The 12745-nt window shown below is 39.7% G+C and overlaps 1 protein-coding gene across 4 annotated transcripts in view; it reads right to left on the reverse strand.

Moving 5' to 3' along the window:
• Nucleotides 1-249: 249 nt before the first annotated feature.
• The window catches only part of LOC109409870 (uncharacterized), a 240379-nt gene continuing 227883 nt past the window's right edge, over nucleotides 250-12745 (reverse strand). For all 4 annotated transcript variants that reach the window (XM_062855753.1, XM_062855751.1, XM_062855752.1 and 1 more), the window contains 2 exons: nucleotides 2239-2340; nucleotides 250-1276 (listed from right to left, as the gene is read on the reverse strand). In XM_062855753.1, coding sequence (XP_062711737.1) covers nucleotides 2280-2340 — 61 coding nt within the window. In that variant the 3' untranslated portion in view covers nucleotides 250-1276; nucleotides 2239-2279. The remainder of the gene's footprint in view (nucleotides 1277-2238; nucleotides 2341-12745) is intronic.

Consider the following 12745-nt stretch of genomic DNA (forward strand, 5'->3'; position numbering starts at 1 on the left):
TTCCGTAATATACGAATGACCCCTTAGAATACTGATTGCAATACCCGCGCGCTTACTGCTATAGCTATGTAGGCTCTTACTCCTATTAGAGGTGTATTTTAAAACTCAAGCCGCGTGGAATAACTTAGCCGTCCTGCACTGTATTTCGCTGTCTGGTCCTTTGAAGTTATTATTAGTCAACGTACGAACAAAAATAGATCAAATTAATAAGACAGCGGTATAGGTTGGAATCCTTTTCCGAGGTATATGGCACGTTTTTCCTACCAGTTGAATTCGTTGAAGATGCTTGATGTTTGTCCCGACGTGCAAATTCAGCTCATTAAAATGGAAATTCCGGTCACAGATGATGGTGTATAAACCAATTAGGCAAGCTAACTTTTCCGTTTCCCGTCCATCATAGAAGATGGAAATCGAATAGTCCTTAACGGTGCGTTTCGTCGCCACCGGATCGACGACGGCGGGCGCTAAGTATCGATTAATTGGGCGACTCGAGCCAAGGGTGATGGTGACGAATATGGGTTATGATGAGGGTATCGGGCCGTGGGTGTGGTAATAATAAAATTTGTTTGCAAGTCAGTTTCTGCCAACAATTAAGGAAGAACGGAATAGAACTTTTTCCATAATGAAGATTTAATGACGGGAACGGGATAATGGAAAATGTATCATTAAAAGAAAGTTAGCGCAATACTAATTTACGCAGTTTATGCTAGATCACTAAAAAGGGATTATGATTTAGTAACATAACAGTTCTAGTGGACAATATACATAATTTGGGTTAAGTGGTTCAGATAACAAATGTGTCCGAGTGACATCTGTCCGTATTCCGAATCGAATGACAGGAATTCTGTTGCAACCGGTTTTATAACGATCAACTTTTCAACGGAAATTGCCTTACTTCCCCCACCTCATCAGGACATTCCGAAGCTCAAACCTATGAATATGACAGAGAAGTTTTCAAGTTGTGAATAACACAAAACCATTCGATCCAAAGTGACAAGGGTCGTTTTGAACTGATCCTTGAATAATTGCGCCGCACCATCCTCTGTCTTCGAACCCAAATAAATACCTATACCTATTCCTTCTGCGGTGATACAGATAAGTACATCAAGTCTTGTGTCTGTCACCCTTGCCATTTCTGCAAGGAGGAACGGAACATATATGCCTTGCACGCCCGCCGCCCCACCCACGATGACTCCCGTTGAAGATGTGCGCCAATAGGCCGACAAATCACATACGTGTCTCACTTTTCCTTCCATCGCATCGCCATTTTCCACTGGTACACTCATTGCACAATTATGGGTCACTCAAGGAACAATCATTTCATAATATGAATCGTTTTACATGACAAAATAACACTTTCATTATTTTTATTTTGTATTCTCTTCACTGAAACTCCTTTATATTGTTTTATTTGAAAATTTGCTTGTAAAATTCACTTTAGACGGTGAAAATTACTAAAATGTTGATGAATAATGAAAACCACAATAATGGGTCAAAATTGGCTGTGTAACAATTATGGGTCAATTTGTTGCCTATTATGGGTCACTCAAGAGGAATCGGCTCAACAATAATGTTTTGTCTATTTTTTCACTGATTGATTACTTATTCTCGATAGATCAACTAAAGTCAAATCTAAAACTGGTCTCAAACCTCTTAACGAAGCGTGTTTTCACGATTTGGAATCAATTTTTCAAAATTGGGACAAAACCTTTAACACAACCACTAATAAACGCCTAAAAGTATGCAATGCCCATGTACGCTGAACTGTCAATATTATGCTGCACATAAAGTGACCCATAATTGTGTGATTTTCGGTGTTCCATGGCACAATAATGAGTCACTTAAATTTTGCCAGAAATAAGCTTTAATTAGCTGCAGTCACATGAATTTCTACATTTAGCACGTTAATTATACCTTTGTTCTGGTGACGATACCATTTTGCACTTGAAAATCACTGAAGCACGCTGTTACAGAGCTTACGAAAGCAGCGCACGCACTTTACGATATTCACAATCGAAGCGTTACTTTGACATATGGTTTTGTGCCGAACAAAAAAGTATCGAAAGTATGTATGTTTTGACATATAAGCCCGTGTGCGATACGTATAATGACACAAAACAAATCAACTTATGAACGAAAAATGATAATGGCTAACAAAAGCTTGCAATTAATTAGTATTTATCTATTAAAGTGAAAAGTGACTAATAATTGTGTGTGACCCATAATTGTGCAATGACTGTATCCTGTCCGTGGTAGGTATCCTGTAGGTAGGTACTATCTTAGGAGTTCCACGCCATGACGACCTTCTTGAAGGGGACGAAGATTCCGTGCTGTGGTTCGCTGGAATGACAGAAAAAGAAAGAAAAGAGAGTGGGAAATTGAGGTTCTGGTTCTGCTTCATTGGTAGGTTCGATGGACGACGACGAAGACATGGTTTGACGGTTGGAGGCCAGGAGGAATTTTCTGTCCATCCTCATCCCAAACATATGTGTTGAAGATATTTACTAGTACTCCATCCTTGATGCTGGTCAAATTTCAGATGTGTCCGATAGTGAATTGGGTGTCTATTTTGTGGGTATTATTTTATGTTTGGATTATTTCCGCATTTATGTCGCAGACATGGATCATCGCTGCTGTCGGCAAGTGGAAATTGAATAAGTTTTTTTTGTGTGGTGAAGTGGGATATTGATTGGCTACATAGAAACGTGACCAACTTGATCCTAATCAAATATGCTCTATATCCGCACCTAGTATCTAATATCTTCTCTACGCATAATCTCTTCCCTTGACTGGTTTCTAAAAACGGAAGCTTTGTAAAAAGTCTTAGAAATGGTACGGTGAGTAAGGACACTATTTACAATAAAAGCAAAGCTCTCAACTACTCAAATTAACGAGTTTTTAGATTCTCGTTTTTCGCTGTCTCTAGACTACCATATGTAGGTATGTGCAAATATTTATTACCTTCTCCGAAACCGATCTCATCCAAGAAAACTGAGGTCGCATCGGTTGCTGAAATTATTAGACGTCCCTTTTCTTCAAAGTTAAAGTTCAAGGTTATTTGAAAACAGCTTCGGATACCACCGTGTATATCTGTAGCTTAATCAACTTATTGGCACAACATTCAATTAGGAATATGTACTCTGTAGCAGGGTGCAAAATGTTCATAGTCATTGACTGAAAACAGCACGAAATTGAATGATTCTGCACTGAATATTCAAAACAAACAAATTCATTTTCGCTCTCCCTCTTCATACAGTCAGTCAATTCGTAGTCATTGAATATGAAGCCGATCGAGAAACATCTTCACAATTACCTACGTTTATGGCTACGATTCCTTCCAAAAATCCTCCACAACAATCAAATGGGAAAAGATCTGTGTAAAGCACCGTTAAATGTAATCGAAACTTTAATATTTTATCAGCAATTTAACACTTTGTAAGATGTTTACAAATATTCATTGACTTTCATTCAGTTGACAAACGAGTATCGAGCAGCTGAATATGAATATGCAGGCAAGTGAATGAAAATTGCCGCACGGTGAATTTCAGCTCGTCTGCTCGAAAATTTTGCGCCCTGCTCTGTAGTGTAAAACTTGAAGAATAATGCTTATTTAAGAGCGAGGCTTAAGGTGAAGATATGACGAAGCCACACCTCGAATTTTCAAGAGCACAAATCTGAAGAACCGAATATCGCAAAGCGCTGAAAAGTTGATCGATTGGTCACCACCAGCGGCTGGTCAATAGATCAACTTTTCAGCGCTATTCGGTTCTTCAGATTTGTGTTTTTGAAAATTCAAGGTGTGGCTTCGTTCTATATTCACCTTAATACAAAGGAACTCACAAAGGCTCTACACATTTCAGGGGTGCTAGCAGCATAACGTGCAGACGGCCACCACTACCAGTGCCACGCTCATGTTGTAGATCAAACGAGCTTTTCTCAGCAATTTGTATGAAATATTCGGTATCGTCATTTCAGGTGAAATTGATCTACTTAACGTATCTATAACGCATTTATAAGTCAAAAATAATGCTCTAAACTTGAAACAATATGTGGGCAATGGCCATCATCTGACTCAAGGGTTATTGAATGATGAGCTAACAAGAGCTTACATGTTCAGCCGATTATTCACATATTTCTGTATTAACCCTCTAATACCCAATACCGCCTTTAGACGGGGTATAGTTTGAGAATTTTTGTAATTTTTGTTTCGTGGAAAATCAATTTTTTTATATTTTTGGCTGATATTTAGGACTGTTCTGTATATCTCAAAATGGTTTTTGGTGTATTTTAAAGCGTATTTACATTTTTTAAAAATCATTGAAAACTTGATGTTTTATTCACCTTTTAGAAGTCATTGTTTATTTTGTATTGAATCGCTACAATTAACATATTTTGAATTTTTCCCAAATCATTCTATCCTTGTTTAATAGTTAAAGGGTATCGAATACACTCTAAAATTATTTTCCTTAAAATTACACGGAAAATAAAATTTTCTGTGAAAGTTTTTTTAAATAATAATATTTCAACAATAATCATAAAATCTCAAAATGTTTTCATCTCAAAAAATCCGTTCCCCAAATTGGCTTCCAGGAAAAATATAAAAGTGTGGGATGTTCAAAAATAAAAATTAGAAAAATCAAAAACTGAAATTCACGAAATCGAGAATAAAAAAGAATCATATTCCAAAACATGTTTAAATCGATTTTAGATGACGAAAAATGATATTTAGATCAAAATCAAAAATTTGGGTATTAGAGGGTTAAATTCAATATTTTCCAAACTGCGTGTTAGATGAACTTTAAAGACACTTTTGTTGCTGTAGCAGTATCGCACATGTAACGAAGATTCAAATGAATGTTTCTAGCTGCCAAGTATTCGCTAAACCCGATTTTGTCATTGAGAATTCTATAAATATACAAATTTAGTATGGTAATTGCATACTTTCAGGCGTTTTATTAGGATTTCCACAGAATGAATGTAATTTACATTCACCGCGTGGAGAGTTGCCTTTACAGCTCGCTCACAGCTTTGGTATACGTTTGCAACCCCAATGTTATTCGGCAAACTTTCATATAAAACTACAAGGTTAAATTCATCCATACATTGTTTTTCGATAGCATGCTTCTGAACTGAGATAATAGCAAATGAATGTAAATCTTTGCAAATGAATGGTCGCAACCTTGGTTATATATATATATATATATATATATATATATATATATATATATAATCTATTATAGATCTATATAATCTATTATCTATAATCTATTATATATTAATAATATATTATCTATTATTATATATTATGGGGATATCCCAAACCTTCTGATAGTGTCTTTTGAACGTTCAGAAGTCTTACTGGACATGATAGATAACAAATTGTAGTTTTTGTATAATGAAAGAAGTTACCGTTACATGCGTAGACTTTAGGATCTAAGCTCAAGAACAGTTTGGATGACCTAGGATACATGATGAAATACAAATTGTAGCTTCGTATAATAATGAAGTTACAATTACACTCGTAGACTTATGGGTCTGAATTTAAGAACAATTTGGATGACCTAAGATATCCCAACTATTCTGATACTGTTTTTTGAACTTCCAGAAAACTTATTGGACATGATAGATTACAAATCGTAGCAAGTTACCGTTACACCCGTAGACTTTAGGATCTAAACTCAAGAACAGTTTGGATGGCTTAGGATATCCAGAAAAAATATTCTGCATCATATTCTACCCGTTCTATGCTATTGAGCACCAAAACCACAGAAATACGTTGAAAAAACTCTATAATAACGCTTGAAAAAAATCCGGCTTCAAAGAGCTAGGGGGCATCCATGTAGTACGTCACGCAAAATTAGGGAATTTTCAACCCCCCCCCCCCCCCCTTCGTAGGGGTTTGTCGTATACCTATTACATTGCTCGTCACACTTTTCGAAACCCCTCCTCCCCCTATGAGTGTGACGTACTTTATGGATGCCCCCTTAAAGTTTGAGTTTAGCCCAAGGTTTAGCCATATCGATCAATATTTAAAAACAATAGGCGCCAAAAACTGCGAAAAGTGATCAATTTCTCCCGAAGTCACGGTATAATATCAACATCCAAGCCATGATTTTCACGAAATCCGTTCAACTTGTCTGCTTTGCGGATGACAGACATTATTTTTAACACATTTAAATAGTGGAATTTATACATTCGCCTGAAGCTTGCCATCACAGATAGAGGTCAAAGTCGATGTTAGCGCCACCTTAGGTCCTGACGTCTATCAATCAGAACGTGGTCGATTTGCGATTTTTTTCTGCTGCGGCAATCTCCTGGTATAACGATAAGGAAGGCTGTGTTGGAAAAAGGTAACGAATGCCCATGTTCTTGGAGGCAACAAAATCGATGAGTCGTAGGTCGTTTTCGTTCGTCAACTGGTGGTCCCTGAGCTTTTCAATCGGTGGTATCACATTTCCTGGAATGCCATCTCCCGGAATGCCATTTCCCGGAATGTCATTTCCCGGAATGACACATTTCGCGGAATGCCATTTCCCGGAGTGACATTTCCCGGAATGATGCTGGATCATTGAGGCTGAACTATGTTACTTCAGAACGAAAGTGTCAATAGGCCGAATAGGATATTACAGGTCGGATGACTTTTTGGTGGATTGCGTGTTATCTTCTTGGCAGTTGAACTAGAGTCCCTATAATTAGAGTCTGGCGGACTGTCACTTTCGACCGGAGCCAATCGAGCATGACGTCATAGTGTCCTCACCGATAAATGCTACACCGTGACGTCATGCTCGATTGGCTCCGATCGAAAATGACAGTCCGCCAGACTCTAACTAGACTGACTCTAAGTTGAACTGGTAGTGAATTCAATCATAATCCTCAGCTTTAATTAGCACAAAAATACCACATCTCCTTCTTTATAATTGGAAGAGCTTTTTATCAAGCCTTTAATACATAAAATGATGGAATTTGATTTTATCGTGCCCTCATGGTTGTCCGTCAGGGAACTTGATTGGCATATTCTCATCGGACCAACCATTCGGTTGTCCGTGAAGGACTTCGTATGTCGTGCTCTCATCGGACCAACCAGCCGGTTGTCTGTGATAAATCGATGGTGTTTTAGTCGAAAGCCCTTATACCTTCTCATCGAACATAGCAAAGTACATACCAAAAAAACAACAAATGCAACCAACCTATCAGCCTGTACTTCATTTTGAAGTAAACTACCACAGCTTCAAAAGGACGGCCACTGGGCAGTCTAATGGAATGGTATTATATGAAACACATACTGCCTATGATCGCATATCAGTTCCATATTTGCTGGGTTTCCTATTCGTATGACAGTTATGCGATTATAGGCAGCATACACCTCGAAAGAACAGCCTATTTTTAAAAGAAGGAAAAATCTCTGGTGGGAAAGTTAGTAGAGTGGCGTCAATAGTACAGTATAGCAGCCGAGTTGAATGGCTTGATTATCATAAATGCATATACATACTACTAACTCTCTCATCAGAGATTTTTCCTTCTTTTAAAAATAGGCTGTTCTTTCGAAGTATATGTATACAACATTAGCAATTCATTTAATTAGGATGCAATGATACTGTAATATTGACCACATCACAAACTCTCCCATCAGATATTTTTCCTTCTTTTGAAAATAGGCTGTTCTTTCAAGGTTGTTACCCTCACTCCCATTAGCTCTAACTTAGCTTCTCCCCTCTAGATACTCTTACAGGGTCGGCTCGGATTCTGATCGGGAATGCAAAAGTCGTGGGGTACTCTTTAACGGTATATTTAGTGTATAGGTGTACTTACAAATCTATGAGCGTGTGTGAGTGTGTAAAAGCCGGCCGGCGTGGGGATTGTAGCTTACCGCGGGAATCTGCGGCGGGGTTAGCGGCGAGCTGCGGAAATCCCGGAGAGCTGCTCGAGACCGCTATCGGTAGCTGGGACTACGGAGGGCTGTAACTCTTACGGTGTTCGGTGGAGTCACGTGGTTCCTCGGGTTCTTTCGGCCTCGGGATCCTTCGGGAACGGCGAGCGCGTGGTGAGATCTGAACCACAGAGTGCTTCACGGACTTCGGTGAGGAGCGAGGGAGGGGCCGAGAGAGAGTCGGCTACTATTGACTCCTGGGAACTGCTCCGAAGGGGATCGGATTGATCGCAGTGGCCCACGACTGACGATGTGCCTTAAAGGTTCACCTAAACCCTTTTGGAGAAACCCGACCGCTTGGCGGTGGTTCGACAGGGACTCCAATCCTGGATACAATGGGTCCTGGTGAACGATAGAAAAGGGGGCACTAAGGGTTATGCTACCGAGTCCCTTAACTTTTATCCACTTCATACCTGATTCTTCGGTATGAAAAGTCTCAAATTAGACTTTTCCACTTCTAAAACTGCACTTTTTAACTATGCACGATATGATAGTAACTAGCTTCAAACTTATACTTGGGATAACTTTCTTTGGCTGAGCTCGTCCTAATGGCTTGCTGGTCAACGTGGAAAAGACCTGGTTTCGCTTATTAGACTCGTAGCTGACCCCCTTTTCTCTTTTCCTGATACCAAATTTCCCATTTTATTCCTCATCCGTTCATTCCTTATCTAAATTTCCCTTATACTTCTTAATCCCATTGGTAAGTGTTTGTGTGTATGTAAAGTGTAGGTACATTTTTGATTTTACCGTTTCCCCTGGAGTGTAGTATAACTAGCTAAGCTACTTTATATGGTAAAAATGATACTATTACATAGAGTTTTGATAGATTTTGCAGTAAATAATTAATTAAGCATTTATTTGACTATATAGAACTCATCGTTTAGGTTTAATCCTTATTTACTAACAGCTATTAACGTGGCTCTCATAAATGCATACCGAATCGCAGTATGCTGGTGAGTAAGCATCTCTATCGGCTGAGTTCTATCTCTTACCGCCACTGTTCTCACTCTATTAGGGCTTCTTTCTTAAGGTGAAAGTACCTAAACGGTAACAAGGTGCACATACCTCGAGCACATATCAAAATCAAACTATTCGACTAGGCTGCCCAATGTCCGTCCTTAGAAGCCGTTAAGCCATTCAATTCAAAAACCTAGCACGCTAGCTCCCTAATGACTTGATACTTCATTTCTCGAAATTAGTAATTCTGGGAAATGTCATTCCGGGAAATGTCACTCCGGGAAATGGCATTCCGGGAAGTGGCATTCCGGGAAATGTGATACCACCTTTCAATCGACTGTCTGAATTCCTCCTCCCGGCCTACCTGAGCGTTTTGGGTATCTATGATGATTTTGAAGTCGTAGCTTGGACAGCGATCGTATTCGCATTCGATTTGCGCGAAAAATACGTTGCACATTGAAGAATCAGCATTTGAACCTCAAATCCATCAAAAACAATGAGTTGAAAATTCTACCCAATGTTCTCTGTGAGTTTGCATACCAATGAGTGATAGTTTACAATTCGAGTTGATGATAAGGATCATTTCAGTACAAGCAAGATGGCAATTTGATGCACAATTGATAACACTCTAATAAAAAATGATTATAATTAGTAGGTACCTACAATGATTTTCGAAGGGTTTTACTATGTACAATTTATTGCACTCATACAAATTTAAAACCTACGATTTACTCCCTGACTCGAGACAAGGATCAGCCAAGTACAGTGAGCCGTCATTTCCGATGATCTGTCTTGGAACCGGAGCGGATTTATCGTTACATTCCAGTCCTAGAACGGTAGTATGAAGAACAACCTTTTCCTCCGGTTTAACAATGGTGGAGTCTCCTCCGCAGTAGCGACTTCGCAACGTAAAAATGTCTTTCGCCTTGGAAGGGGGTACAAACTGTACCGGTCTTGGTATCAACTCTGAAAAGCCCTCTAAGGAGGCTTCAAGTCCACACGTCAAACAATGTTTATTTTGCTTCGCATTCAACAAAATTCCGGCAGATGTTGAGCTTTTTGATCGGGTGTTCATTTCCAGCAGCCTGAACTTGTTCAGTATTTTGGACTGCTGCCTTCGAAGGTCCACCATATCCCCTGCGTCAGCCTTGGTTTGTAATCCTTTCGCCAACTCATATGCTTTGCCCTTTAAGTTTTGCTCTTGTCGATAGATTTCTTCGTAGAGCTTTGCAATGTTGCTACTCAACTCCAATTGCGTCAAGTTGTAGCATTCGTATGGGACATAACGCTTCAGATCTTCCACCAAAGCTCTTAATCCCAGCTCTTTCTCCATAACATCCTTATCGGCTTTAGTCAACGAAAAGTGATTGATTTGCTCCGTTACTGTCTGTACAGCCGTCAAAAACTGCTGCCGGTCCTTCTCGATGCATCGAATTTGACACCTGACGTCTCGTATCTCGACTCCCATCAAATCCAGTCGCCGAAAAATGTCCTCAATCTTGATATCGTAATCCATCATGGCCAACCCCAAGCAATCCATATCGGCCTCCAACTTGGCAACCTTTTTCTCCTGGTCGCACAGCCTCGCATCGAGCAGATCAATCTGACGAAACATCTTCGCCATAGTTTCCAGATCATCCGCGCGCTTCGCCCTTAAATCTGCTATTCCGGCTTCCAACGCTTGCAATCGGATCATGTACGCTTTCAGAAGGTTCAGAACTTGTTTGATTTCCTCTGCTCGCCTTCGGGCGATCTCAGCGGCTCGTGCTTCCGGATCCAAAGCCATCAAACTGGGACTCATCAATTCGTCCGGCCCGAATCCCTCCCAGCACTTGGATTTGTCCGCCAGGGCATGGGTACTTCCGGCCTGACCCAAATCCACCAGTACGTCCAGATCATTGAGGCCCAACTTTTTGAGCAAAGCTCGCAGAATTTCGAACAACAGCCGGATGTTTACTACTCCGGTTTCCGGAATTTCGAACGCGATATCGAGCAGTTGGCCCAGTTTGATTCTTCGGGCCATCGTTGGAGGGTTGTCGATTGTATGATTGACTGTGAATTCGATTGCAAATGCTTGCTATGATAAGGATTTACCGGAGACCACATGTTTGTCCGTACCAGTCTGATCTTTTCTGCTTTGCGCTTCAGGCAAACTGCGACCCCAAAATTCTCTGTACATATTATTGTATTATACCCAGTGGCCGCCAATGTACGATCTAGAGCACGGCACTTACCAAACGGATGCCGCTACTGCATACACGCAGAATCTCGAGGTAGCGTTTCCCGACGAATGCGAGCCATAGACTATAGAGGTCGGCTCTCAGTAGGTCAGTAGGTCGGCTCCAGAGGCACGTTCTATAGACTATAGAGGACTGCTGCAGTACAATAAAAGTACCCATTAGCGTGGTTCAAAAAATCGTTTTTGCTCCACACCGCTTACTCGATTCCTAACCAGATTATATGCCTTCTCCCAAAATTTGAGCTCATTTGGTTGAAAATTGAGAATGCACAAGCCCTTCAAAGTTTGTATGGGAATTACTATGGGAAAACGATGTTTTTAATTCGATCCACCGTAGCATTTCCCCAAGTACCCTAGTGGGTTAGTCGACCCTTGGTAATCCTAGGCTACTCTATCAGCTACAACTTTGCCGAAGACCGCATTCAAATCGGACGCCTCATTAATTAGTTATCGATTTGTATCCAACTGGGCAAACTTTAACAGTGATCCTCCAGCTTCCCAGCAGGCAACATTGCTGCACATGGCGCCAAAGATAGCACACTGAAATCATGGCTACTATGTTTCACTGCAAAATGCAGTGATGCCCACCAAATAGTTCAACCATCATGAGTAAAGATTTCGATTCTGGATAAAAATCGGTAACTAACACAAGTTTACAAAATAAAACGAAAGTCGTGAACTTCTGTCAACGACCAAAATTTTTGAAGCACAATTTAGTGCTGATTTCGAAACCAACCTTCAAAATATTTTAAGTAGAACAGTTTTTAAGTTTTAGCTCAATATTGAGTTTTGCAACTTTTCAAAATATGTAATTAACTAAAATTCAAATATATTGCGTTTTGTTCAACCAATTTTAAATCTTTTTCCATAAATTAAAAGCTGAATACAATACCATTCGATCATCTGAATACAGGTTTTGCGTCAGATTGATGAAATTCAAGATATTGGCGAGTTTTAGGGACAATCTCCTTAAATTTTTGCAAAATTCTCAAATTTTTTTGAAGAAATGTATTTTTTTCAATAGGAAAAAACCAACTTAAAAATTCTTTCACGACGATTATTTGACAAATTATATGTAGGCGAGTTACAGTAAAAATTTAAGCTCAATCGGAGCATTGACTACGAAGAATGAAATGTTTGAAGTGAGCGACTTTACTTAAAAATAGAACAAAAATCGATTTCAAATCATCAACCTTGTATGGAAAGTCGAAAAAAATTCCGCTCTACTGTAATTTTTTTCTTTCGCGTTTTCGAACTCAGGGCATGATTCTACACCAAAAATGATCATCAGCTTGCCGAGTTCAAAAATGCTGTAAACTAGTGTAATTAATGAGGTGTTCGATTGGAATACGGTCTTCGGCAAAGTTGTAGCTGATAGAGTAGCATAGGATTACCAAGGGTCGACTAACCCACTAGGGCACTTGGGGAAATGCTACGGTGGATCGAATGAAAAACATCGTTTTCCCATAGTAATACCCATACAAACTTTGAAGGGCTTGTGCAGTCTCAATTTTCAACCAAATGAGCTCAAATTTTGGGAGAAGGCATATAATCTGGATAGGAATCGAATAAGCGGTGTGGAGCAAAAACGATCTTTTGAACCACGCTAGTACCCATAAGCC

The sequence above is a fragment of the Aedes albopictus genome, chromosome 3, assembly GCF_035046485.1.
Source record: "Aedes albopictus strain Foshan chromosome 3, AalbF5, whole genome shotgun sequence".
Taxonomy (NCBI): Eukaryota; Metazoa; Arthropoda; class Insecta; order Diptera; family Culicidae; genus Aedes; species Aedes albopictus.